Source organism: Mastigoproctus giganteus, chromosome 14, assembly GCF_048544385.1.
Source record: "Mastigoproctus giganteus isolate SK-2022 chromosome 14, ASM4854438v1, whole genome shotgun sequence".
Taxonomy (NCBI): domain Eukaryota; kingdom Metazoa; phylum Arthropoda; class Arachnida; order Uropygi; family Thelyphonidae; genus Mastigoproctus; species Mastigoproctus giganteus.
In genome coordinates, this window is record NC_143588.1 from 84,330,307 (window position 1) to 84,358,187 (window position 27,881).

The 27,881-nt window shown below is 39.3% G+C and overlaps 1 protein-coding gene across 2 annotated transcripts in view; it reads right to left on the minus strand.

Moving 5' to 3' along the window:
• LOC150075307 (uncharacterized) overlaps positions 1 to 27,881 on the minus strand; it is a 236,645-nt gene that overhangs the window by 146,626 nt on the left and 62,138 nt on the right. Inside the window, exon 3 of one of the 2 annotated variants that reach the window (XM_090389154.1) lies at positions 10,210 to 10,273. The exons of the other annotated variant lie outside the window; for it this stretch is intronic. Within the exon in view, the coding sequence (XP_090245280.1) occupies positions 10,210 to 10,273 (64 nt within the window). The remainder of the gene's footprint in view (positions 1 to 10,209; positions 10,274 to 27,881) is intronic. 2 annotated transcript variants of the gene reach the window in all.

Here is a 27,881-nt window from a genome sequence, read left to right on the forward strand (position 1 = left end):
GACTTTAAACGATCTGTGTAGATTTGCAGGTGAACAGAAAATAGAGTACTGGTTTTTCAACAGTTGGACAGACAACTTGAGTAGTCGAGACCCGCTAATTTTCATAAAGTCGGATAAATGCTAATAATTTATTGCGATTTTTCCTTGTAATGGATCTGCATTCTCATTACGGATTTAAAATGAACTTTGTGATTTTTTTCCAAAAAGGATAGTATAGACTAATTTTGGAATATTAAAAATTTTAGAAATATTATATTTTAAGGCAGAAGAACTTTCTTACCTGGGGTTTTCTTCAGGAATGGCTGCAACTGGGTGAGATGTAATTTGAAAGGTATTGAAATAGCATATATCTAGTAACGGGACGAAGGAAAAAGCAAGCTTCTGTCCTAAATCCTTGCATGGGGAGTAATTATAAGTATAAAGGGAGATGATGTCCTGAAGCTTGATGGGGGCTTTTCTTTAATACCATCTTCAAAGGAGGATGAATATGTGTTGTAAGCTATTTTTTATAGCCTGGGCACATTCCAGTACTTCAAAAGTGTGGTGGGGGGGGGATGTTTGAGTAGTCGAAAGAAGAAGTAGAATGAAAGGTAAATTTTCCCGCCCCCATCATATTACACTTATGTACTCCTTTCAACTACTCAAACACCCCTCACCACGCTTTTGAAATACAGCAATGGAACATGCCTGGGCTATAAAAGACTGCCTACGGCACATATTCACCCTACTTGGAAGATGGTATTAACAAAAAAAACCCCCATCAGGCTTCAGGATATCATCTCCCTTTATACTTACAATTACTCCCCATGCAAGGATTTAGGACAAAAGCTTGCTTTTTCCTTCATCCCCCCCTACTAGATATATGGCTATTTCAACACCTTTCGAATTACATCTCACCCGGATGCAGCCGTTCCTGAAGTAGCATATATTAGTAGCATTAATTCAGAAAAGAGTTGTAAGAAAATTCTTCGGCCTTAAAATATAATATTTCTAAAATTTAATATTCCAAAATTAGCCTATACTATCCTTTTTGGAAAAAATCCACAAAGTTTATTTTAAATCTGTAATGAGAATGCAGATCCACTACAAGGAAAAATCACAATTATTAGCATTTGTCTGACTCTACGAAAATTAGTAGGTCTCGACTACTCAAGTTGTCTGTCCAACTGTCTTATAAAGTTTTGAGACTTTAGGACCTCCATAATTTTTTTACACTATGCCAGGTTTTTAAAAGGAAAGTTGCAGGCTGGAACACAAGAATTCCAGGATGAAGAGGATTGTCATGTCTACCATGATATCTAAATCATGGTATAGCCCATGAGTTACCATAAATAGCCCAACGATATAAATACCAAATGGATAGTTTGCAATCTGAAGAGTATTGTACAGATTTTCCCAGATTGACCCTAAAATGGGTGTCAATGTGGGGTAGTCCAGTCTGGCAGGGATTTCAGTTTGTAAATGTGCTGTAGAGCCCACTATTTCTGATGAAGCAATAGCAATGGTTCATTTGCTTTGACATAAGAGGTTCTGATCAGGAGAAATGCTCCAATAGCAATACGAATTGTTTGATGATGGATGAGATCTGTCCACTGAAGTACAATGAGACTAGCAGATGTGTATACCTGGCACCTGTAATTTAATTCAGATCACACAAACGCATGATCCAAAAGTGCATCAGCTGGCACCACAAGAATTAGAGAAGGGTGCATGGAGGACATTAAAACCTCATGTGCACTTTGCACATAGGTGACTGATGTGCTGTAGAAAGATCAACTTTCCTCTCTAGTCTCAGGTACTACTGAGAAGTGTATCGGTTGGCACCACAAGAATTAGAGAGCATGGAGGATACTGAAACCTCATCATGTGCACTTTGCATGTAGGTGACAAATGTGTTGTAGAAAAGATCAACTTTCCTCTCTAGTCTCGGGTGCCATGAAATAACATTTTGTCTAGGCCTTAATTCAGGTTCAGTGTGAAGATTATGCCTGGGGTAAAAATGTATACAAATGGTCTTTTACAGTGAGAGCCTAAAGCCATTACTCATTGCCCATTAGTTCAGGCAATCAATGGATGTTTCAGGACTGAGAAAATATATATGCTGAAATCATCCATGTACAGGACACTGTTTACAGTTTGAGGAAGTTGTTCTGTACTGGAATTCACTCTGATGGCAAAAACCTTAATGCTTAAAAAATGATCCTTGGTGTATTCCTTCCTCTTGGTAAAAGTACCAATAGAAGGTGGATCCTACATGCACTTAGAAAGAATGATGGCAAAAAAAGTTCTTAATAAATACGGGGAGATGGACTTCTAAGACCGAAGCTATCAATGTCTTTATCTTGTTTTACAGAAACATCTCAGATGAACATTTCCTACCTCATGTGCAAATGAACTTATTTTTAATTCCCTGATTACTTTTAATTGTCACATTTAATCCTCCTTTATGAAAAGGAGGATTAAAGGTGACACAAGTAATTACAGACCTGTTAGCTTAAAGTCTGTTCCAGGGAAAATAATGGAGTCACTAATTAAAGAAGTAATGCAGGACCATCTGGCCAGGAATGCAATTATAGCGGAATGATAGCATGAATTTGTTAAGGGGCAGACTTACCAATCTGATAGGTTACTATGATGCAATGACCAAGGACACTGAATGCAAAAAATAATTTTGATAGTATACTTGGATTTCAGGAAGGCTTTTAATACTTTTGCACATAAAAGACTGCTGTATGAACTGGAGCAATGTGGCATTAAGGGCAAGTTAATGCTATGGATAAAGGGATGGTTAAGTGGAAGAAGACAGAGAGTGGTTATCAATGGGAACTGCTCTTTGTGGACTAATGTTATTAGTGGAGTTCCCCAGGGTTTAGTGCTGAGCCCATTGTTGTTTTCAATATTTATTAATGACATTGATGAAGGTATATCAGGCTTAATGTCTAAGTTTTCAGATGACACAGAGGTTGGCAGTGTGATTAACTAACTAATTTGGATGGGCTACTGCAACAAGATCTGGGAAAATTGGGTTGATGGGCTGAGAAATGGGAGTTGAAGTTTAACATCAACAAATTCAAGGTACTGCATATGGGTAGTAGTAATCCCAGAGTAACTTATCAACTGTGTGGTACCACACTCAGAGGAGTGGAAAATGAAAAAGACCTGGGAGTAATGTACAGTCAGATGTGAAATTTTCTGAGCAGTGCATATATGCTGACAGGACAACTCATGAGGTTTTGTCAATGATATACAGAAACTTTGCTAGTACAGATAAGGAGATAATTTGAACAGTGCCATGATTATTCCACATCTTGAGTACTGTATACAGGTTTGGAGATCTGTTGGAATGAGTGCAGAGAAGGGCAACCAGATTGGTAAAGAGAACAAAAGGATGCTCTTACCTAGAAAGAGCTTCAGTTCTGCAAATTGTTTCGTCTGAAGACTATGCACTTGCAGGGTGATTTGATTGAGGCGTTTAAGGCCTTGACTCAGAGGTGGTTGTTGTTATTTGGTTTTTAGGAGCATTAGCAGCTAAGGCCATTTTGCTCCAGGGGGGATATGCGGTAGTCATTCCCTGACCTTTCTGCATCCTCCATATTTGGTGGGCATGGGCTCGAACCCTGGTCTAATCAAGAAGTGTGTGCTACGCACTGCTGCTCCTGCCCATGGCGGTGCAGACTCAGAGGTGGACTGGCCATAAGACTTACAGAGGAATCCCCGGTAAAATCTTATGATGGCTGATGAGTTAGATATGAATAAGAAGGCAATTCAGGAAATTCTGTTGTTGTTGTTGTTTGGAGTTTAATGGCGCAAGAGCAACATCGGCTATATTGCGCCTGTTCAAGTTTTGTTATTTCCTGTTATATTGTTACTGATTTACCATATTAGATATGATTAGTTAAGTTTATTAAGCTGAGGTATGAAAGGAGTTCACTGACGTTTGATTTTTCTCCCATAATGAGTTCAAGGCTTAATGGTTCATTTGAATGCGATTTGAAAGCTGATTGGCGAGCAATTTGGTATCGTGGACATTCTAAGATGATGTGCTTCACTGTTAGTGTGGTCAGACACTGAGGGCATTGTGGAGGATCGTCTTTCCTTAGGAGGTAAGAGTGTGTTAAATATGTGTGTCCGATGCGAAGTCGGGCGAGGATAACCTCTTCATGTCTGTTTGACCGAAAACTTGATTTCCAGGATTTCTGCTGTTGTTTGATTTGGTATAATTTATTGTTTGTTTGAGATTTCCAGGTCTGTGTCCATATATTTTCAGGGGCTTTTAGATTGATGTTTTTAAAGTCATTGAGCGGTATTTTATGCAAATGAGAATTTTTGTTAGACGGATTTTTTGCAGCATCATCCGCACGTTCATTGCCTAGTATTCCAGAATGTCCAGGAATCCAAGTGAATCTAACTCTTTGTTTGTTTTTCGTAAGGTGTGATAAGGAGGAAAGAATTTTTCTTACATACGGATGAGATGGATGATCTTCTGTCTGTAAAGCATATATTGCACTTAACGAGTCTGTGAAAATGATACTTTTTACGGGGGAAGTTTTGGCAATGTGATCTAGGGCAAGACTAATTGCAAACAGTTCAGCACTAAAAATACTGCACTCTATTGGAAGAGACTGTGAGATTATGCTGTTTGGCAATACAACAGCAGCACCAACGTGTGTGGCCGTCTTGGATCCATCAGTGTACAGATGAGAATAGTCAGAGAATTGTGTTACATAAGAGGAATGTAGCTGTTTTATATTTTGACTTGGGATATTGTTCTGTTTCCATTTTATGAGGACCATGTCACAGTCAACTGAACTGATTTCCCAAGGTGGAAGGGCTGTGGGGGTATCTTGGTAGATTTTATCCATACTTAAGTTCAATTGTGAGAGTATTTCTTTTAGTCGGATGCCTGCAGGTTTGCATATATTAGGTTTGTTTGTATATAAATTTTCCCATTTCAGTTTATAAAGATATTGCCATGTTGGATGTCCAGGAAGGCTTTGAACTTTCGCAGCATAGTTCATAAGAAGAACTTGTCTACGAAGACTGAGTGGCAGTTCATGGATCTCTGTGTATAGACTATACACAGGTGAGGTACGGAAGGCTCCTGAAACAACACGTAGTGCATTGTGATGAATTGGATCTAACCAGTTCAACACACTTTTCCTAGCTGAGGAGTAAATGGGTGAACCATAATCTAATTTAGATCTTATCATTGCACGATAAACATGCAAAAGTGAGTAACGATCAGCTCCCCATGTCACGGCTGATACAGCTCGTAGAATGTTTAATTTCTTTAAGCACATTGTACGTAGATATTTTATGTGTTCTAGGAAATTTAATTTTTGATCCATGATTAGTCCTAGTAGCCGGATGCTCTGTTTGAGTGGAATTTGTTGATTGCTTATCCTTAGTTCTGGATCAGGATGCATCTTTCGTTTTCTGCAGAAGTGTATTGCCACTGTCTTTTGTACTGAGATTCGATATCCATTATAGGTGGACCAGGACTCTATTTTGTTAATAGCACATTGGAGCTGCCTCTCGATTGTCCGCATATTCTGTGAGTGACATGATATTGTGAGGTCGTCGGCATATAGGTAGGTTTCAACTGTTGCTGGAATAACTTCTGTTACAGGGTTTATTTTGATAGCGAAAAGGGTTGCACTGAGGACTGAGCCTTGGGGGACCCCCTGTCCTTGATTGTATATTAGAGACAGAATATGATGATAACGGACTTGAAAAGTTCTTTTAGTCATGAAATTCTGAAGGAACTTTGGTAGATGGCCTCGAAGACCTAATTTGTACAATTCATGAAGGATACCATATCTCCACGTAGTATCGAACGCCTTTTCAATATCAAGGCATATCATTACGAGGTGTTCGTTTCGGAGAAAGGCATTGCGAATATTTGATTCAGCTTTTGTCATTATGTCTATTGTTGATCTATTTTTCCGAAAACCATATTGACTAGGACTCAGGAGGTTATGGAAGTCAAGAAACCATGTTAACCGATCATTCACCATTTTTTCTAAAATTTTACCTAGACAGCTGGTGAGTGCGATGGGACGATAATTATATGGATTTGAATGGTCCTTCCCAGGTTTTGGAAAGGCCAGTACAAACGAATGTCGCCAAGAGTCTGGATATGTATCCTCAAGGTATATCCTATTATATAGCAGTAACAGCATGCATAAAGAATTTTTAGGGAGGCGTTTAATCATTTGATAGTGGATTCCATCCGGACCTGCTGCGCTTTCTTTAGATTTGGCTAGGGCTTTATGCAATTCATTTATAGTGAAGGATTGATTGTATGAAATCTCATGAGCTGCATGGAAATTAATTTTGTATTTTTCGATTTGAGCTTTATATGTTTGAAAGATTGGTCTGTATGACGTTGTTGCTGACAATTCCTCAAATGTTTCTCCTAGTAGATTTGCAATTTTTTCTGGTTCAGTTATATCATGACCTTTCCAGCTTATGATCAGTTTAGGGACGGTTGTATATTTGCCTGCAATTTGTCTTATTTTATTCCATATTATTCTGCTGTCCGTATTTCTATTAATTTTGCTTGCAAAGGATATCCATGATTCTTTCTGAGATTTCCGGCGTATATAGCGTGCTTTTGCTCTGGCTTTCTTATATTTTATGAGATTGGTGGTGGTGGGATACTTTCTGAATTGATTCCAAGCCTTATTTTTTTTTTTTTCTTTGCTTCCAAGCATTCTTCATTCCACCACTGCTTGTAATGTTTATGAGACTGGCTAGTTGTCTTTGGTATTGCAATGTTTGCGGCAGAAATTATTTGATTTGTGATATGAGTAACAGCATTATTGATATCAGTATGTCTTATGATTTTCTCATCTAAAGAAGCAGCATATTGGTATTTTTCCCAGTTTGCTTTGCAAAATTTCCATTTTATACCTCTTATAGGTTGCTGTACATCATTTGCTAGTAGGTGACAAACAACTGGGTAATGATCACTGCTATAAGGATCATCGGAAACAGACCAGTCAAGGAGAGGAAAGAGAGCTGGGGAACAGATGGTGAGATCAATTGCAGAGGTAGTTCCTGTTGGTAAGTGGACATGGGTGTGGGTACCTGTGTTTAAGAGTGTTAGGTTCCTATTATTTATAAGTTTTTCAATCATCTGTCCTCTTTTGTCTGTATGAAGTGATCCCCAGATGATATGATGCCCATTAAGGTCCCCCATCAAACAAAAAGGAGATGGTAATTGTTCAATTAAATCCTCAAATTCTTGCAGTGTATACGCATGATTAGGTGGAAGGTAGAGCGAAATCATAGTCAAGGTAATTCCAGTCACGATGCGTACCGCGACTGCTTCAAGGGGTGTTTGTAGCTGAATATGCTTGGATGGAACATTAGAGTCAACAAGAATGGCGACTCCTCCATGACCTGTATTGGTTTTTCGATCTTGCCTATATACATTGTAGTTCTTGATTGAAATACTTACGTGCGGAGTTAGGTTTGTTTCTTGCAAACAGATACTTGCAGGAGCATATACGGAAATTAGATCTTTGATATCGCTTAGATTACTTCAAATGCCACGACAATTCCATTGCAGAAGTGTACGCATTATTTGGGTTTAGTACTTGATTCAGACGACTTACAATGAGTTGCTTGTTTTAATCGATCTGTTTTGATTTTTTCTTTTCTGGGGAAGCTTGGTCGGCCAACACTGTCTATGTCATCATTTGCGTAAAGTTCCAGAACTGGTTCATCTTCTTTCTCCTTTTCATCAATTTCCATAGTGTCAGTATTTTTTTGTGTTTTTTCAACAGGTTTGGTGGAATTTGTACTGCTTGTTGGTGTTGGATCTTTAGCATCTGGTGGGATTACAATGGGTGTATTAATTGCCTAATCAACTTTTTGTTTTGTTTGTAAAAGAATATTACGTGCCCAATCTGCTATTGAGATGTTAGGCGGGATTGTGATGTCAGTCTGTATTGCAATTACCTTTGTTTTCTGCACTGTAGTTGCTGCTGTTGCTGCTGCTGCTGCATATGATCTCACTGCTGGAAATAGTGGTATCTGCTTTTTGGCTTCTTGATATGTTACCTTATGTTCAGTTTTATATTTTTGAACTTGCTTTTCTCTTTTCCATATATTACAGTCTCTGGAATAGGCAGGGTGGTCTCCTTTGCAGTTTGGGCAGAGGGGAGACAGTGTATTGCATTCTTTACAGGTATGTTCTTTTGAGCCACAAGTGGCACAAATAGCTTGTCCTCTGCATACTGTTTGGGAATGGCCATATTTTTGACACTTGAAGCATCTTATTGGATTGGGGATATATGGCTTTACCTGGCAATTCAGGTACCCGGCTTTGACTGATGATGGTAGAGTTGGAGTACTGAAAGTAAGTATGATGGTGCGGGTTGGAATGAGGTTTCCATCCTTTTTAATAAGGATTCTTTTGGCATGTATGACATTCTGGTTTTGTAGCTCTTGTACGATTTCTTCTTCAGAGCTATTTAGGAGGTCCCATTCCACGATAACCCCTTTAGATGAATTTAAAGTGGCATGTGGAGTGACTTTGATGGGAATCCCTCCAAAAGTTTTGGTTTCAAGAAGAAGCTCAGAATGTCGATGATTTGTCGTTTCTATCAGAAGGTCGCCTGATTTCAAGCGGCGAACCAGCTATATGTTCTAGACACCTCTGTATAACAAAGGGAGAAAGTTTACTAACTGGTTGGTCTGATAGGGAATGAACAATTAGAAAGAGTGGCGAGATGGTTTGGGTCACATCTTTCTTTGTCTTTTGGCAGTAGATGGATTAGGATCATCTTGCTGCCGATTGTGATCAGTTTGATCCATAATCCAGGAGAAGCCTGGTTTGTCAAGTCCATTGTTGCTCCTTTTAGCCCTGAAAGGATTATTTTTCCTTTAGGTTTCCGGCCCCACCACGGGGAGGCAGGAGCAGTGCCACCTAGTGACCAAGCGGCTGGCGGATTAGTTTGTTAGTGAGAAAATGGATAAATATCCTAAAAAAGAAAGGTGATTTTCCTTCCTGGGTTCTATTTAAAATCTGCTAAGTGAAGAACCACTTACAATGAACTGAGAATAAGAGCGGCTAGAAATGAAAGAGAACAAAATCACTTGGAAGGATCGCTTTAGAATTCGCTTAAGAAAATCGCTTGGTCCCTATCGCTTGGCACTTGGGGCCCAGGAAATTCTGTATAAAGATTTAGGTAAAAGGAAATGATGAGTGTTATCATTCAAGACTTCATCCTTCTCAATATAATCCTAATTTCCTCGACTGTAGTCACTGAAGGTGAGTGTTGGGTGTTTCGGTACAACCCAGAGATGAAGCACCAGAGCATGCTGTGGACTTCAAAATCATCAAGGCCCAAAAAGTTTTGTCCAGGATCAAGACAATGCTGCTGATGTTTTTTGACAAACAGGGTGTGATTCACACAGGATTTGTACCTGAAGGGGAGAGAATCAATACTGCATTCTACATATAGGGGGGGGGGGGTTTCAAAGACTATTGAAGTACATTTCCCAGAGTTAGGCTGCAATTTTGAGGGAAAGGCATCTAGTCCTTGTTGCATGACAATGCCCCCCGCCCATTCTGCACTTGTTGTGAAGACATTTAACATGGCACTGTACAGATCAACTATCCACCCTACTCTCCCAAACTACCATCAGCTGACTTCTGCTTTCCCAAGGTGAAAGCTGCTCCCAAAGGAAAGAGATTTCAGAATGTTGAGGACATCAAGAGAAACAAAACCACCAAACTGAACATCTCTTCGGAGGTCTTCACTGACTCTTTTCAGAAACTTTTAGAACAGCGTAATAAGTGCATTTAATCAGGTGGTGATTACTTTTAATAAAAATAAAACCATTTTTGAGCTCCTTCACTTTGTGTTCTTTTTACTGCAGCAGTCTGGGAACTTTATTGCCACACTTCATATGTCAAAAAGTGTCCGTGCACGTGCACGTACATTTTTTTTTATTTTGTTGTTGTTGTTGTTGTTAGAGAGCATATCTTGTTATTCACTAGTTTCACACACATTGTTAGATACTATCAAACTTCAAAGCTAATCTTTTTTTTTAACTGAAAATCACATATTTTGCCAAGCTCGAGTATGTAACTAAAATATCTCATGTTATAGTGATTCAAATTTAAAAAACTGAAGAGCAAAACAATTTCTAGCTTTTTCAATATTAACGTTAAAGGGAAAAAACTACTTTTACCTTCAACATGGTACTGTTTAATAGTATGACCATAACAAAATTCATATGTCCACCAGTCTTTTGTCTACAAAAAAGAGAGAATCACTTTTAAACTGCTAGCCTTACAATAGAAAAATATAAGGAATGAAAAGTGTAAAATAATTTTTCTAAAATATATATCTGCATTGCCAACATTATCTGCATTCAATTATCTGATTCAATAATTAATTTACATTAAACAGTAGCTTGTATGCAGTGGCATATTTTCTAAGTTCCCTTAAATATTAGGATTAGTATTAGATAATGATATTTATTTATTTTATTATTTTATTTTTTTCATTATCTGATTGTTCCAAAAACATATTCGTTAACTGGGTACCTGGAACTGAACGGTTTCTGACTTATACAAACTGGTTAAATTCTACTAGCATTGCCTTCCTGCTATCTTATCAGGTATTCTAAAGAATAGCTGTGATAATCAACTGTTCTTTTGGCAGAATAATGATAAACAAAGGCATGGGCTGCTAATTTACTATTACTTCACTCTGAAACAGTTTTATGAATTAGGTGGTTAACTGGTGTGAAGGTATTTACCACAAAAATAAGTTATTTAGATTAAATTTGCCTATTTTTATACCGGTCACGAGACTCCAGTTCTTTTGAGGAGTTAGTTATATTATGCCACCTTAGATTAATAATACTTCACTGCATGAAAATAATTTAATTAGAAGAGTAAGATAAACCATAAGTTGTGAACTCACCCTTGAAACCTTCAATAGTGATGAAAGTAAAAGTAAAAAGAATTGCATTATAACACTAACTATGCTTAAAACACACACACACACTAAAGTATTATTAATATTAGTAGTGGGAAAAAAAATCCTCTGTACAACTCCCCCTCTAACAATATTTGCATAAATGTACCTTAAATTTATTCTAAGTACCCACTTCAAAACATAGATGAAAATCTGTTCCAACAATCAGCTACCCATTGCACTGAAAGCAAATTTCTGAACATCTATCCTGCAATCACCCTTTTCCAATTTATGTTCTTTCTCTCTCTCTCTCTTTTTTTTTTTTTTTTTTTTTTTTACGAAAACCCCCAATACGAGAGGTATTAGAATCTATAGTACTTAGTACCATGCTTGGGTTGGAGGTTGAGAAGACAAAAAAAAAATATTTGTTGATATTAGACGAACTTCTGTAGACTAATTTTCAGGAAATACGCATGAAGGAAGGTTGTTCCAGAAAACGGCAGTTGAATGAATACACGAGGAAGATGAAAAGTTAGTTCTGTGAGTTTGAAGTTGAACAGTAGCATTATCAAAGGCACATGATGCAAGAAAGCAAGCTTATATAGCATCAGCCAAAAAAAAAAAAAAAAAAAACCCACTTATTTCATCCTTCCATTCACTCCAAATGTTTGTCAAGTTCTGCCTTGAATCTATTTAAGCTATCAACTTCTACAATGACAGATGGACGTTTGTTCCAGCAATCAACCACCCGCTGGCTAAAGGAAAACTTCCGCACATCTATCCTACATCTGTCTTTCCTCAATCTGAATTTATGCCCTCTCAGGTGATTATTCTGAGCAAGAGGAAGAATCCCATCAGCATTGAGCATGCTCAAACCATTCAAGGCTTTATACACCTCAATCAGATCACCTCGCAGGTGCCTAGTCTCCAGACACTGTAATTTGCAAAACTTAAGCCTTTCTTCGTAAGAGCAACCCTTTGTTCCATTCGCTAATCTTCTTCCCTTTTCTGTACTCGTTCCAACAGCTCAACATCCTTCTTAAAATGAGGCCTCCAGACCTGTACACAGTACTCAAGGTGTGGCTAGACCATTGCCTTATACAAGGGGATAATCACCTCCTTATCCCTGCTAGAAAAATTCCAGTATATCATTGCCAAGACACCATGAGCTACTCTTGCAGACCGTCTGGACTGCTCAGAAATCTTCATATCTGCCTGCACAATTATCCCCAGTTCCTTTTCATTCTTTACCACTGTCAGTGTGGTACCACAGAGTTGATACGTTACTCTGGGATTACTGCTTATGTAGTACTTTACATTTGTCAATGTTAAACTTCATTTGCCACCTCTCAGTCCATCTGCTCGACTTTTCTAGATCCTGTTGCAGCACTGTACTGTCATTAGTGTCATTAACAACCCTACCAACCTTCGTATCGTCTGCAAACTTGGACATTAATCCTGATATATACCATCATCGATATCACTTAGAAATATAGAAAAACAATATTGGACCTAACACTGAACCTTGAGGGACTCCACTAATAACATTAGTCCACGAAGAGCAGTGTCCATTAATTACCACTCTCTGTCTTCTCCCACTCAACTATTCGTTTATCCATAGCAGCAATTTGCCTCCAATGCCACACTGCTCCAATTTGTGCAGCAGTCTTCCATGTGCAACAGTATCAAAAGGCTTTTTCTAAAATCTAAATATATGATATCAAAGTTATTCTTTGCATCCAGTTCCTTTGTGACTGACAGAGAGTCACAGTATCCAATCAAATTAGTCAGACAAGATTTCCCCTTAACAAACCAATGATGTGTCCGAGCTATAACTGAAGTCTTGTCTAGATGATCCTGCAATGCTTCTTAAACAAGTGCCTTCATTAATTTCTCTGGAACAGAAGTTAAACTAACAGGTCTGTAATTACATATGTCCCCCTTTGATCCTCCTTTGTGGATTGGGGTCACATTTGCATATCTCCAGTCCATGGGTACCTCCCCAGTAAATGGATGTTGGCTGGTGGCGGCCCGTGTTCGAACTGTTTTGAAAGAGAGAACAGAAATTATAGAAGCCAATTCAGAAGAACAGTGCCTATGGAAGTAGCTGTAAAAAAGGCATGCAGCAGAAACAGTACGTCTATGAGACAGCGAGTGGAGAGACTCTGTTAGAGAGGAGTCATTAATTAACCCAACTGCTCTCTTCTGAATGGAATCTAGAAGCCTGAGAGAGGTTTTTGGGGCAAAACCCCAGATGTGGAAACACAGTATTCTATGATGGGATGGATTTGCGATTTGTACAGAGTGAACAGCTGTAGTTTTTAGTGTTTTGCACCAACCTTGCGTAGAAATAAAAATAAAAACACCAAGGAAACTGAACTTTTGATAACTGTGTTTATAATAAATTACAATAACCTGTACTTACAATAAATTTAACTTTACAATAAACTATACATATGAATTATTAAAATCTGCTACATTACAATCAATAAAATGCATTAAAATATACTAGATTAAAAGCGATAAAAATCGTAGCTTTCAAAGGCTCCAGCCTTCTTCTTCAGCGGTGTTTTCTTGTTCTGCAGTACATCTTTAAATATCAGTAGGTTAATGGTACTCCTCACGTGTTTTCATTCACACGTGTTCCGTTCTCTTGCGTTGTGGAACCGGAAGTGGCTCGAGCGGAAGTCATACGGAACCGTTCATCCCTTCTGAGGATAGTGGTCTCAAAGATGGGATGAATCCGCGTACCTCTATCTCTATTAATGTTAATTGTAGAACAAATCCGCAAACTCTCGAGCCACTTACGGTCCCAGAACTTATGTGCCCGATCGGTGATGATAGCATCGTCCGGGGAGATCTGGTGTTGCTTCTCCCAAAAATGCTCGGCCACGGCGGACTTGCCATATTCCGCATTTCTTATTGCCTTAGTGTGTTCCCCCAGACGATCTTTAAGACGGCGTTTTGTTTCCCCTACATAACATTCCCCACAATCCGGGCATCTAATGCTATATACGACCCCACTTGTGTTCTCTTTTTGAATGGGGTCTTTAACCTGAGACACGATTGTGTGCAGCCTCCACAATCGTGTCTCAGGTTAAAGACCCCATTCAAAAAGAGAACACAAGTGGGGTCGTATATAGCATTAGATGCCCGGATTGTGGGGAATGTTATGTAGGGGAAACAAAACGCCGTCTTAAAGATCGTCTGGGGGAACACACTAAGGCAATAAGAAATGCGGAATATGGCAAGTCCGCAGTGGCCGAGCATTTTTGGGAGAAGCAACACCAGATCTCCCCGGACGATGCTATCATCACCGATCGGGCACATAAGTTCTGGGACCGTAAGTGGCTCGAGAGTTTGCGGATTTGTTCTACAATTAACATTAATAGAGATAGAGGTACGCGGATTCATCCCATCTTTGAGACCACTATCCTCAGAAGGGATGAACGGTTCCGTATGACTTCCGCTCGAGCCACTTCCGGTTCCACAACGCAAGAGAACGGAACACGTGTGAATGAAAACACGTGAGGAGTACCATTAACCTACTGATATTTAAAGATGTACTGCAGAACAAGAAAACACCGCTGAAGAAGAAGGCTGGAGCCTTTGAAAGCTACGATTTTTATCGCTTTTAATCTAGTATATTTTAATGCATTTTATTGATTGTAATGTAGCAGATTTTAATAATTCATATGTATAGTTTATTGTAAAGTTAAATTTATTGTAAGTACAGGTTATTGTAATTTATTATAAACACAGTTATCAAAAGTTCAGTTTCCTTGGTGTTTTTATTTTTATTTCTACGCAAGGTTGGTGCAAAACACTAAAAACTACAGTATGAATATACCCAACCTCAGAGGCCTGTTTGAAGAATTATTTCGATGTTATGGCCGTCCAATTGTGCAGTACGTCAGAGAGTTTCAGAGACATAGTGTTAGGGAGGCGAAACATGAACAACATGAGGTTTGCCCATCGATGCAAGACGCATAATCTCATTCCACGAGGCTTTCAAACAAAGCTACCCTTTGAAGATGAACGAGTATTTAACATTACCAAGTGGTATCAAAAGAAGATCCTTAATATATGGATCGAAAAATTACATAACAATTTATACCACATTAGGAGAGGTAAAAGGCAGTGCTTGGATAAGATAAATGACAAGTTGACTCTGATACACTTAGCAGGAGTGGTTAGTGTGGTAGCAGCTAAAGCAAAACAAATTTCGGACAGTTATAGACGGAGACAAATGGGGAAGTTTGACAAGCTTAGAGAACAAACCAAGCTTAGGGGCAATAGTGATAGCACCACCAAGGATTTTGTGGTGAATATGAGCAATAAACAATTAACTAAAGAGCAATTGGAGGTTCTAAATTTAGGACCGAAATTTGCCATGGTACCGCCCAGATTACCCGTTGCAGAAGTAGCAATGGGCGTGGAAAGGGCTATAAACAAACTTCCCGAAACTACAGCTAATGAAGTTCAAGTAAAAGTAGCAGCGATCCTAAGTCAAGCTAAAGATGCTCCCTCCAATCTTAATGTGAAGCAAAAATTAGCGCTAAGAAGCCTTAAACAAGATGATAGCATCGTAGTCCTACCCGCGGACAAGGGCAGAGCAACTGTGGTTCTTGATAAGGAAGCATATAGAATTAAAGCGTTGGGTTTATTGGAAGATCAGATGACTTATAAAGTTATTCAGAAAAGTCCACTTCTTAGTTTGGAACGGCAAGTGAACAGAATGGTGCAGGGTTGGCTTAAGTCTAACAAAATTTCTAAGGAACAATATTGGATGTTGCACGCTACAGGTAGCCAAATGCCAAGATTTTATGGCTTGCCTAAAATTCACAAAGTAGATGTGCCACTTAGACCCATAGTCTCATTTATAGGCAGTCCAACCTATGCACTTTCTGGTTTCTTAGCCAAATTATTATCCCCACTAGTGGGACTTTCAGAATACAGTATTAAAGATAGTAAAGAATTTGTGCAGTTTATTAGAAGCCAACCCATAGAAGAGAATGAAATCATGATCTCTTTCGACGTGAAATCGCTATTTACATGTATTCCGATTGAGCATGGGGTGTGGTGTGCACACATGACGTTACAGAGGGACACCACCCTAAATACTAGAACGCAGCTAAAGCTGGAGGATATTGAGAAAGGAATAGAGTTATGCCTCTCAAGCACCACTATGGTGTTTGACAATACTATGTATAAGCAGGTTAATGGTACAGCCATGGGCTCCCCCATTAGCGCAATTATAGCTAATTTAGCTATGGAGGAGCTCGAGGCCAGAATATTTAATGCTAGTATTCTCCCTATGCACCCCTGGAAAAGGTATGTGGATGATACGTTTTCAATTATTCGGAAGGGGAGTGAAGATCAGGTGTTGAACATCTTAAATGACTTCTCCCCATTCATACAATTTACATCGGAGGTGGAAGAAGGAGGGGTTTTGCCGTTCCTAGATGTGTTGGTCTGTAGGGAAGATCGACAGCTAAAGACTAGGGTATATAGGAAGTCCATGTGTAAAGGGCAGTATTCGCATTACAGCTCAGCTCAGACCAACCATCATAGGAACAGTGTGATAAGAACTTTAGTTGATAGAGCAAAATCACATTGCAGTACCTCTGATGATAGAAAGTTAGAGTATGAACGGGTCACGACGGATCTTGCAAAATGTGGTTACCCCCAGAGGATTATAGAGAAATATGTTAAAGGAAATCAGAGGAGAGGCGAGCCTTTTACACCAATAGCCACTGCATACATTCCCTACTATCCAGGTTTGACTGATCATATAGCTAGAATACTAAGAAAGTACCAGACACGTTGTGTGCAGCTTCCAGGGCGGAGGCTGCACACAATCGTATCTCAGGTTAAAGACCCCATTCAAAAAGAGAACACAAGTGGGGTCGTATATAGCATTAGACGCCCGGATTGTGGGGAATGTTATGTAGGGGAAACAAAACGCCGTCTTAAAGATCGTCTGGGGGAACACACTAAGGCAATAAGAAATGCGGAATATGGCAAGTCCGCCGTGGCCGAGCATTTTTGGGAGAAGCAACACCAGATCTCCCCGGACGATGCTATCATCACCGATCGGGCACATAAGTTCTGGGACCGTAAGTGGCTCGAGAGTTTGCGGATTTGTTCTACAATTAACATTAATAGAGATAGAGGTACGCGGATTCATCCCATCTTTGAGACCACTATCCTCAGAAGGGATGAACGGTTCCGTATGACTTCCGCTCGAGCCACTTCCGGTTCCACAACGCAAGAGAACGGAACACGTGTGAATGAAAACACGTGAGGAGTACCATTAACCTACTGATATTTAAAGATGTACTGCAGAACAAGAAAACACCGCTGAAGAAGAAGGCTGGAGCCTTTGAAAGCTACGATTTTTATCGCTTTTAATCTAGTATATTTTAATGCATTTTATTGATTGTAATGTAGCAGATTTTAATAATTCATATGTATAGTTTATTGTAAAGTTAAATTTATTGTAAGTACAGGTTATTGTAATTTATTATAAACACAGTTATCAAAAGTTCAGTTTCCTTGGTGTTTTTATTTTTATTTCTACGCAAGGTTGGTGCAAAACACTAAAAACTACAGTATGAATATACCCAACCTCAGAGGCCTGTTTGAAGAAGAGTGAACAGCTGTTTGGAAGAAAAGTAACGCCGAGAGCGAAAGTGAAAAACCAAGTTTTTTAGACTGACAGAGGAAGCTGTTGTTATTTGGTTTTAGGAGCATTAGCAACTAAGGCCATATTGATCCGGGGATATGTGGTGGTCATTCCCTGACCTTTCCACATCCTCCGTATTTGATAATCACGGGCTCGAACATCGGTCTAATCATGAAGCGTGTGCTAGGCACTGCTGCTCCTACCCACCTGGCTATGGAGACAACGCAGAGGAAGCAATATTTGTAATGTGCTTGTGCCAAGAGAGATTAAAAGTCAGGGTAATCCCCAAAAGAGATATATCATTCTGCCTAGAAATTCGAGTGTCACTAAAGATAAGCATAGGAGCAGAAGAATCCTTTTTGCACGATATAAGACAAGACTGAGTTTTAGAAGGACTGAAATTGACTAAGTTGTCTTTGCCGCAATGGAGAATTACCTGGAGATTGGCATTTAAGGAACTGGTAGCCGATATTTGAGAAGTTGAAGCTGATTGTTCTCAACCAGCTTCAACTTCCCAAATATCCGCTACCGGACAAATATCAGGACAAGGTTTCTCAAAATGGAAAGCAGAATGCAATGTACTATCACTGGCTGGCAAAACTATGTATAGGATTTCCAGTCAATGGAAGAAGGTCATTAACATACAAGAGGAAAAGAACTGAACCTTGGGGGAGGGGGACACTAGCATTAGTGGAGCAGTTAGAAGACAGAGTTCCATCTATCATCACCCTCTGTGAGCGATCAGAGAGAAAACTGGATAACCAATTACAAAAAATATTTGGCAAACCATAAGGTGCAAGCTTGTTTATAAGACCTTTATGCCAAACACAATCAAAAGCTTTGGAGATGTCAAGAGCAACTGCTTGTGTTTCACTGAACTTTTCCAAGGAATCTGTCCATAAATGGGTAACGTAAGCCAGAATATCACCAGTGGATTGACACTGACGGAATCCATACTGGCGATCGTTGATCAGACTGAAGGTTTCTAGGTAGTTTAAGAGTTGGCAGTTAATTGCTTTCTCCATTACTTTAGAAAGAGTAGAAATAATTGCAATGGGATGGATTTGTCACACTCAATGAACTGGCTGGATATGAGCAAATTTCCAAGCAGAAGGAAAAACACCTTTGGAATAAGAAAGTGAAAAAAGAATATAAAGAACAGGAGTAAGTTCAGGAGCACAGGTTTTGAGAACAAGTGGAAAAATACCATCGGGACCTGGAGCTTTTTTAGCATCAAGATTTGTCAAAATCCTTCTGATATCCTTTTGATGGAAGACCACAGGAGGCATTGAATGGAGCGTGTTGGGAAGTGTGGGAGGTTTTTTACCAAGATCGTTAATACACCAGTTGGATGATAAATGGGATGCTAGCAGGTCAGCTTTATCCTTGGCTGAAGTGACAACAGAACCATCTGGTTTTGACAGATATGGGCAAAAGTTGCAGCCAATAGCTTTGGCAAGAGACCAGAATGCTTGGCAACAATTAGGGCAAGAAGCAAGTTTTCTACTCTTAGTCTGTTCAAATGCTAGTTTGGACTGATTAATAACTGCTTTACAATTGTTGCAAGCTTTGGTGTAGGCAGAAAATGAAACTGAATTGGAAACAAGACAATTACGATATGCAACATTCTTCTCTTGAACAGCCTTAGCACATTATTGGAAAATCAAGGCTTAGATAAAGGACGAGATTTTAAAGTGGAGTGTGGAATATAGGATTCCAGTCCTACAAGAATAATTTCATCGACACGATCTGAGCAAACGTTGACATCAGAAGTTTTGAAACAGGAATCCGACAGGGAAAAGAAATCTCGCAGGTCATCCCATTTTGCATTCTTGTAATGCCAACCAATACAAGATTGGGAATAGCCATGAGATAAAGGCTCCATTGGAGAAGAGACGATCACCAAGTTGTGATCTGAGGTGCCAAAAGACACTTTGACCGTGTACTTAGAAGGGTTGTTTGTGAGAAAAAAGATCAAGCATATTAGCTGTATGATTAGGATTGTCCAGTATTCTTGTTGGTAAATGAACTATCTGTGCAAGGTCATTAGTAATTCAAAAATCCTCAGCATCTCGACCAGCTGGGTCGTCGTGAGCAGAAAACGGAAGCCAGCTGGAGTTGTGAACATTAAAATCACAGGAAAATTATCTCATTCTTAGGAAAGTTGGACTGGAGAAAGTCAAGTTGCAAAGAGTGGAAGTCAAAGAGCTCCAAGTGATTAGTGGAGTTGGGAGAATGGTAGAGACAACAGATGAATTTGACACAATGAGGTAGAGAAATTTTAAGCCAGAGAAGATCGAAAAGAGGAGATTCCAAATTACCAAGTCGATTACAGGGAATATTGGAACAGACATATGCACAAGTACCACCTTTGAGGTGAAAGGAAACATATGACAAATAATTTGGGCAACTTAGATGAGTAGTACTTAATTCAAACGATAACTGAGATTCTGTAAGAAAAAATACATAGGGTTTGGAAGACTGCAAGTGAAAATGGACATCATTGAGATTAGAATTGAAACCAGATATTTGTGAAATGAACTAGGAAGTGTTTGTGAGGTTTAGATCTTTTCGCAGATAAGCTTGCTCTATTAGTTTGACAATTCATGGTGTATTCAATAGTAAGAAAAAGTGGGGGGGGGGGGCATACCGTATAAAGTAATAAAAATTTTGGATATGACGTACACATAGTAAGAATATACCCAGATCCTTGACATAGTGTGGCCTCGACAATGCCCCCTGCATACACACTACTTGGACTCCCTCCAGTTACTATCTGTCAGAGTAGAGATAGCAAGATCCTTTAGCTGATCCGGAAGCCTCCAAAAGCATTAGCAATAGGTTCGGTCCAGTGTACAGCTCTAAAACAGTATTTGCAGGCCGACTAGCAGTCGGCCTGCGAATACTGTTTTAGAGCTGTACCCTCGAAATGCAAAGAAGATTGGATCTTGCTATGATGTTCATCATAACCTCAAAAGTCATCAGTCGTATTGCATGATGGAAGAGACGGGGAAGGGTTGATCGGAAGCCTCCAATAAGCAAAGTGGTGGTATTGCACCAGTTGATGAGTCATCTACCACCTAGTATTGCCTGATAATACAGAAGGTCGGCATTCCTCCATGTGGTGTAGGTGCCACACCTCGACCAATGATTATGTTGGTTCACACCTGAGTGGTCACCCACAGCGTGCTTGTGCATGGAGGTTATACCCAGGATTACTAACAGTGCCACCATCGTGAAGGTGCAAGCAGAGGATTTAGCTGTCACAGATCATCCGGACTTTGCTGAAATTGGGTCCACTTGATTCGAGTGTCACCTGAATATCAGTTCCATCAGCGTTTTAGACTCCCAGGTAGCAAGTACAGCTTGTCTGGCATCTCTGAGAGAATGTCTGTGACAACCTCTAGGACCATTTAGGCGTAAACCCTGAACAACCCTTTCCAATCGGCATGAAAAGCCCAGCAGCTTCCACGACCAATTCCTTGAATGCTTTCCACCTGCAACCTGTTGTTGGAAACATCAGTCAGCCCCACTGTACAGAATTCAAAAACTGTCTGAGACCACTGTAGTCACCACCATGGAAGCAAAAACCCCTCCCTCCACCCCTGATGGCAATCACATTCCTAAGAATATCCCACATCAGCACACTGCGATGACCGCCACCCAGTGGCCCTCCATTTGCAACCCCCCAATACACGAATAATCACTGCCGATAACCAGATCAAGATCCTCTCTGGCCACCTCTCAAACATGCCGCTGCAGAAAACAATCATCCAACAAATCCACGAAAATCCCGCCAGCTTGCGAGTGACCAATCCACAAGTTATAGTCAATATCTGGGAAGCCAAAATCTCCCATTACAAGACATTCTGACCCACTAACTCACTACTTCTCTGTACAATTGTTCATTGCACTCATCAGAGTCACTAGGCCCACAACACACTCCCACTCCCATCTTTGGCTTCCCAGCACCCATGCCACACCAAACCGACTCAACACTGTACTGTCCATCCATGTCAACTGGATGCACTTCCCTAGATTTCATGCTTCTCCGAATCAACAGCATAACCTCCCCTCCCTTCCTATCCTTTATGTACACATCTTACACGTGTTGTCCAAGAAATTTTATTGCCATTAACATTTAGTTTACTCAATCCATTTAAAGCATAAACACTTCGGTCACGTCTCTTTGCAGGTGCCTAGTTTCCAGGCACTACAATTAGCTGAACTGAATTTTTTTTTGTGTCCCTGACAAACCTTGTTGTTCTTTTCTGCACCCATTTCAAGAGATTCATATCCAGTGGTGTGCTGGCAAATTTTTAACAACTGGCTTGCTTAAAAAAAAACAAAAAAAAAAAAAAAAAAAACAAGATCAAGAATGTGTGTATATATATTTATTGTAAATTACTGATTCACAACAATTTGGAATACAAAAATTTCAAACAATAATAAAATATATATTTTTTTATTATAATTTCCATATAACCAATTGATTCTCACTAAATGTTTTCGTTGACTTTTGCCGAACTCTTGTATCCACAGCCAATTTATGGTTGTGATTCAACCATGATTTGACAAATGGAGTTGCATCCCAATCTGCTAATACTTTTCCCAATAAATTTTTCATTAAATCCAATATGTGGCAGTATCACATGATGATTCTAGAAATGCAAAATCTATGACAGACGTTGAGCATGGGAGTGTCATTACCTTAAAAAGTAGCCAAGGCAAAATTGCCTGGATGTTTGTTGGAAATAATATTCCTGTAAAATTGCTAGCAGAGATAATCCCTACACAGGCTGCTCTTTATGGAAGCCCAAAGGATGCTTAAATAAGCGTGCCTCAGCTGGATTTTCCGTGTCACCATATATAACTTTATCGCCCAAATGCCACTAATCATCGTGGAATGAAGTGCGTGCTGCTCTATAGTTTATAGCCATTGTCGGTTTGCAAAATTCTTTAAAATTTAACAATAGGCTCGTGCAAGCCAGCTCTAACACACCACTGTTCATATCCTTCCTAGAATGATGCTTCCATACCTGTGTGCAGTACTCACAATGCAGCCTAACTACTGCCTTATACAATGGGATAATCATCTCTTTGTCCCTGCTGGCAAAATTCCTGTATGTCATTGACAGAACTCCAATAGCTGATAGGTTGCTAGAACTCCAATGTTCTAGCAACCTATCTGCACTGTTCAAAGAACTTCATATTGGACTATAATTAACTTCCCTATGTGGAGTAATGCTTCTGACTATCATATCAAAAGTAACTTACGTTACACAAAAATACATTAAAAGCGGTCATTGATATGAATTCATTTTAAGAACATGAATGGTCCATCATTATTTGCATTATTCCTTCAAAGTTGACAGTTCCAGCAAGTCGGAATTATGGATTAAATAAAATGAGCAAAACAAAACCCTGTGTGAACCAAATCTAAATTATTCTATGTATAGGTATCTTTTGCAAATAGGAGCATGTGAATTTCCAGAAGCAAAAAAAATATCATTCTAGATACAGCAATATGCTATTTTCAGATAATACTCCAGAAAGGATAAAACCAATCAAATGGAATACTGGGACAGGTTTGGCAGGGTGCTATAATACAGAGCATCCTAAGAATAGAATTTAGAACAATATACTATATGATTTATATGTTTATAGTGTTGACTTTTTGTTGAAACGGTTACAAAATATCAAAGTATTCTTGTATTACAGGCCAGGATATTCCAGTGTTTCCTCTATACGCCAGTGATGCATCTGACAAAAGCAAGTGCCAAGGCTGGCAAGTGTGTGTAATGTAAATGTGTAGGTTCTGTTGAGTGCTAGCACCTGGCAACTTCACAACCAGGGAACACCTGGTTTCCTGCCCCCTGACTCCCATCCCTAGCCACATGGAAGTGTGCCAGGGTCTACTAACTAGGGTAGAGACTCTTACGGGTGCCAAAATGGCAAACCAAAACTTATGGAAGGGAAACAAGAATCAGTATGATAAGTATGGGATGGGGAGGGGAAGGAAAAGAGAAAGTAGGAGAAGTGGAAGGCATCTCCTAGAAATAGGAAGAAATAGTTTAGTAAAGATTATAGTAGATTACTTGGAGAATCGTCAAAATTAATTTACAATCCAACAACAAATAACATAATTTTCATAAACTAAGCAACAATATGTTAGACTGCCTAACCAACAGTGACACAAGAATCAATGGTGTTAAACATCTTGAAACACAATCAATAATTTGAGTGGGAGAGGACAGAGTGGTAATCAATGGACACTGCTCTTCGTGCACTAATGTTCTTAGTGGAGTTAGGTGTTGGGCCAATTGTTGTTTTCTGTATTTATCAATGATATTGATGAAGGTATATCAGGGTTAATGTCTAAGTTTATAAGAAGGTTGGCAGGGTTGTATATGACAGTAATAATAGTACACTACTGCAACAGGATCTGGAAAAGTTGAGCAGATGGGCTGAGAGGTGGCAGCTGAAGTTTAGCATTGACAAATGTAAAGTACTGCATAGGGGTAGCAGTAACCTCAGAGCGTGCGTCTCCGTAGCCAGGTGGGAAGGAGCAGCAGTGCGCAGCACGTGCTTCTTGATTAGACCAGGGTCCGAGCCCATCATCACCAAATATGGAGGATGCGGAAAGGTCAGGGAATGACCACTGCATATTCCCGGAGCAATATGGCCTTAGTTACTAATGCTCCTAAAAACCAAAATAACAATAACAACCCCAGAGTAACGTACCAACTGGGTGGTACAACACAGGGTAGTGGAGAATGAAAATGACCTGGGGGTAATTGTGCAGTTAAATATGAAGTTTTCTGAGCAGTGCAGACAGGCTGCAAGAGTAGCTCATGGTGTCTTGTCAATGATATATAGGAATTTTGCTAGCAGAGATAAGGAGGTGACTGTTCCCTTGTACAAAGCAATGGTCAGGCCACACCTTACAGGTTTGGAGGCCTCATTTTAGGAAGGATATAGAGCTGCTGGAACAAGTACAGAGAAGGGAAATGAGATTGGTGAGTGGAACAAAGAGTTGCTCTTACGAAGAAAGGCTTAAGTTCTGCAAATTACAGCGTCTGGAGACTAGGCACCTGTGAAGTGATCTAATTAAGCTGTATAAGGCCTTGAACGGTTTGAGCAAGCTCAATGCTGATGGGATTCTTCCTCTTGCTCAAATTACTCGCCGAGGGGACAAATTCACATTGAGAAAAGACAATTGTAGAATAGCTGTGTGGAAATTTGCCTTTAGCCAGGGGGCAGTTGATAGTTGGAACAAAGTTCTATCTGTTGTAGTGGAGGTCAACAACTTAAAGAACTAAACAAAAATCTGGAGTGAATGGATGGTTGAAATGGGAATGGGTTTTTTTTTTTTTTTTTGGCTGATGCTATATAAGTGGCTTTCTTGCATCATATGCCTCTACTAATGCTAATAATCCAACACAGTTTCCTAGTGGGATAAATAGTCACCAAGCTAGCAGCACCAAAAGGGTTGTCACACACCTGGTGACAAAAAAAAATAGGATTACCTTACCCTCGTTAATTTAGAATCCAACCAGGATGTCCAACAAAAGTTCATTCTAAAATATTAATTTAACTGTAGGAACATCCAACTAGGAAAGAAACGACTTGATCTGAAATTACAAGATCATGTTTAAATTAAACTGCATCAATATAACACCTAAGTAGATAAATCTGAACAAATCCAGATTATCATAAAACAGCATATAGAAAACTTAATTCTAAGCAATAAAATGACTAAGCTCCGTGGCATAATCACACAGAATTGTTATTAACAATTAATCCACTAACACATCAGGAAATAAACTGAGCTAGATCCAAAACTATATTAAAACAGAGCCAAGCTCTTAAAGCTCTGAAGCTGTTTATCAATATTTATAATTTATACATTCAAATCAACAGTTTGTCTGAAACAAAACAATATCAGGTGTTCAAAACAACAGTCTGTTCAGAACAATAGCAAGTTCAGGTCTAATGTCAAGATTCCATGACACAAACCCAAGAAAACAACACACTATGTACAAGTTCAGTGAAGAATTAGTTAATACTTGCACAATTCAGAAATGCCACTAGGACAAAAGTTCAAGGTACAAGATGAAGTCTAACCAAAAACCTATATGTCAGTTCCAATAAGCCTTTTCCCTCACTTGAAAACCTTGTCTGCATATTCTGCTAGAGCAAGGTAATTATCCTCGTTTTCAAGAAATTTGTATAAGTCACATTTGCCATAAATATTTAACATTTGCAGTTCAGATCTATAGTCAAGGTAACAATGACATTCGAACAGCAGATGTTGCACTGTCTCTGGTACGCCACAACTACACAATGGAGAAGCAACCAATCCTAACATGAACTATTTAGAGTTTAAACTACCATGTCTTGATATCAAAAAGGTAGTATATAAGCCAGGGTTAAACCAGTTCAAATGATGTTTATTAAATTCTGCCACTCAAGGTAAAAACTTATTCATAATCCTACCCATTACAACGTTGTCCCATTCGTCCTGCAAAGCACTTATGAACTGGTTTCTTATTCTAAGTATGTCAAAGTTTAGAGAATAATGTTGAAATGCAACAGGTAATTCCTTTCTTCTGTGGTATCGTAAATGATTTAAAATCACCTCATATTTAATAAGAAATTTTCCTGTTATTACCTGTAGGACTGAAGTAGAGACTGTGCAAAAATCTCTTGAAGTTGTCAGAAGAAAAAAAATCTCTGGGCCTATGTGATATATTTACCTATACAGGAGCCCAAGGCACCTGCAGCCTAACACACAATTGGGATAAAAATGGATTTACAGTACAACTTTAAAGTGGATGGTTTGACACCCCAAGCACATTTGGTTATTTTAATAAGTTTACCACTACAGTTTTAACTTTTTGTTGTTGTTTGTTGTTGTTGTTTGGTTTTTAGGAGCATTAGCAACTAAGGCCATATTGCTCCGGGATGTGCGGTGGTCATTCCCTGACCTTTCCGCATCATCCGTATTTGGTGGTGACGGGCTCGAACCCCGGTCTAATCAAGAAGCGTGTGCTACGCACTGTTGCTCCTTCCCACCTGGCTACGGAGGCGCCATTTTAACTTTTTGTAATATATATTGTAGTTTCTGACAATTTTAATTGGTTGATCTAGAAGTCTAATGTTAGGGGGTCTGTTTAAATTTAGTCAACCCTTAAACAACATTTGTTTGGTTTTTGTTATTGATTTGTAATTTGTGCATCTGACACCAGATATTAAAGTCAAATATTACGTCACTGTCACGTTCTTCAAGCACCCATCTGAAGTCACCAAAATCAAGAACAACCAGGTCATCAACATAGGCAACCTTGGCGCCTCCGTAGCCAGGTAGGAAGGAGCAGCGGTGCATAGCACACGCTTCTCGATTAGACCGGGGTTCGAGCCTGTCACCACCAAATACGGAGGATGCGGAAAGGTCAGGGAATGACCACCGCATATCCCGGAGCAATATGGCCTTAGTTGCTAATGCTCCTAAAAACCAAATGACAAACAAACAAAGGCAACCTTAAGAATTTTCTCGCATTCAACTGCCACCCACCCATTAAGGACCACATTCCAACAGATAGGTCTGAGAACAGATCCTTGAGGGCAGCCGCAGGTGACTGGTCTTGCAACAGAACAGAGTTGACACAACAGACGAGACAATGAGACACCTGTCCTGGAAATAATCATGATCAAATGTGTGTTTCAGACTGGATGGACCAAAGGTACCTGAACTTCTTTAGACTAATTTTCAGGAATATACAAAGGAAGGTTGTTCCAAACAAGACCTATATAGAGACATATACAGAGGGATAAGTGAGGAAGAGGAAAATTTAGTTGAGTGAGCGTGGAGATGAACTACTCATAATAGGCTGAATTTTTTCAGCTTACATGACTAAATTTTTTAAATGCATTCTAACTCTTAAATATTGTTAATCCTTTGGAATACTGACAAAATATCATTTTTTGTTTGTAGAATGTTTGTTCAAAATTAATAAAGGCTGTTGTTTGGTTGTACAGAACAGTTTCTCATATGGCTGCAAATCATTTGAAACACATGAATATAAATTATAATCATACAAATAGCTAGCTATGCAGGTGATTACGAAATCAACGGTGCAGTCTCTTTTTTTCCTTTATGTTTTATATGACTAAATAATGTTTTATATACTCAACTGAGTGGTGTTCCTCAGGGTTCAGTGTTGGGCCCATTGTTGTTTTGTGTATTT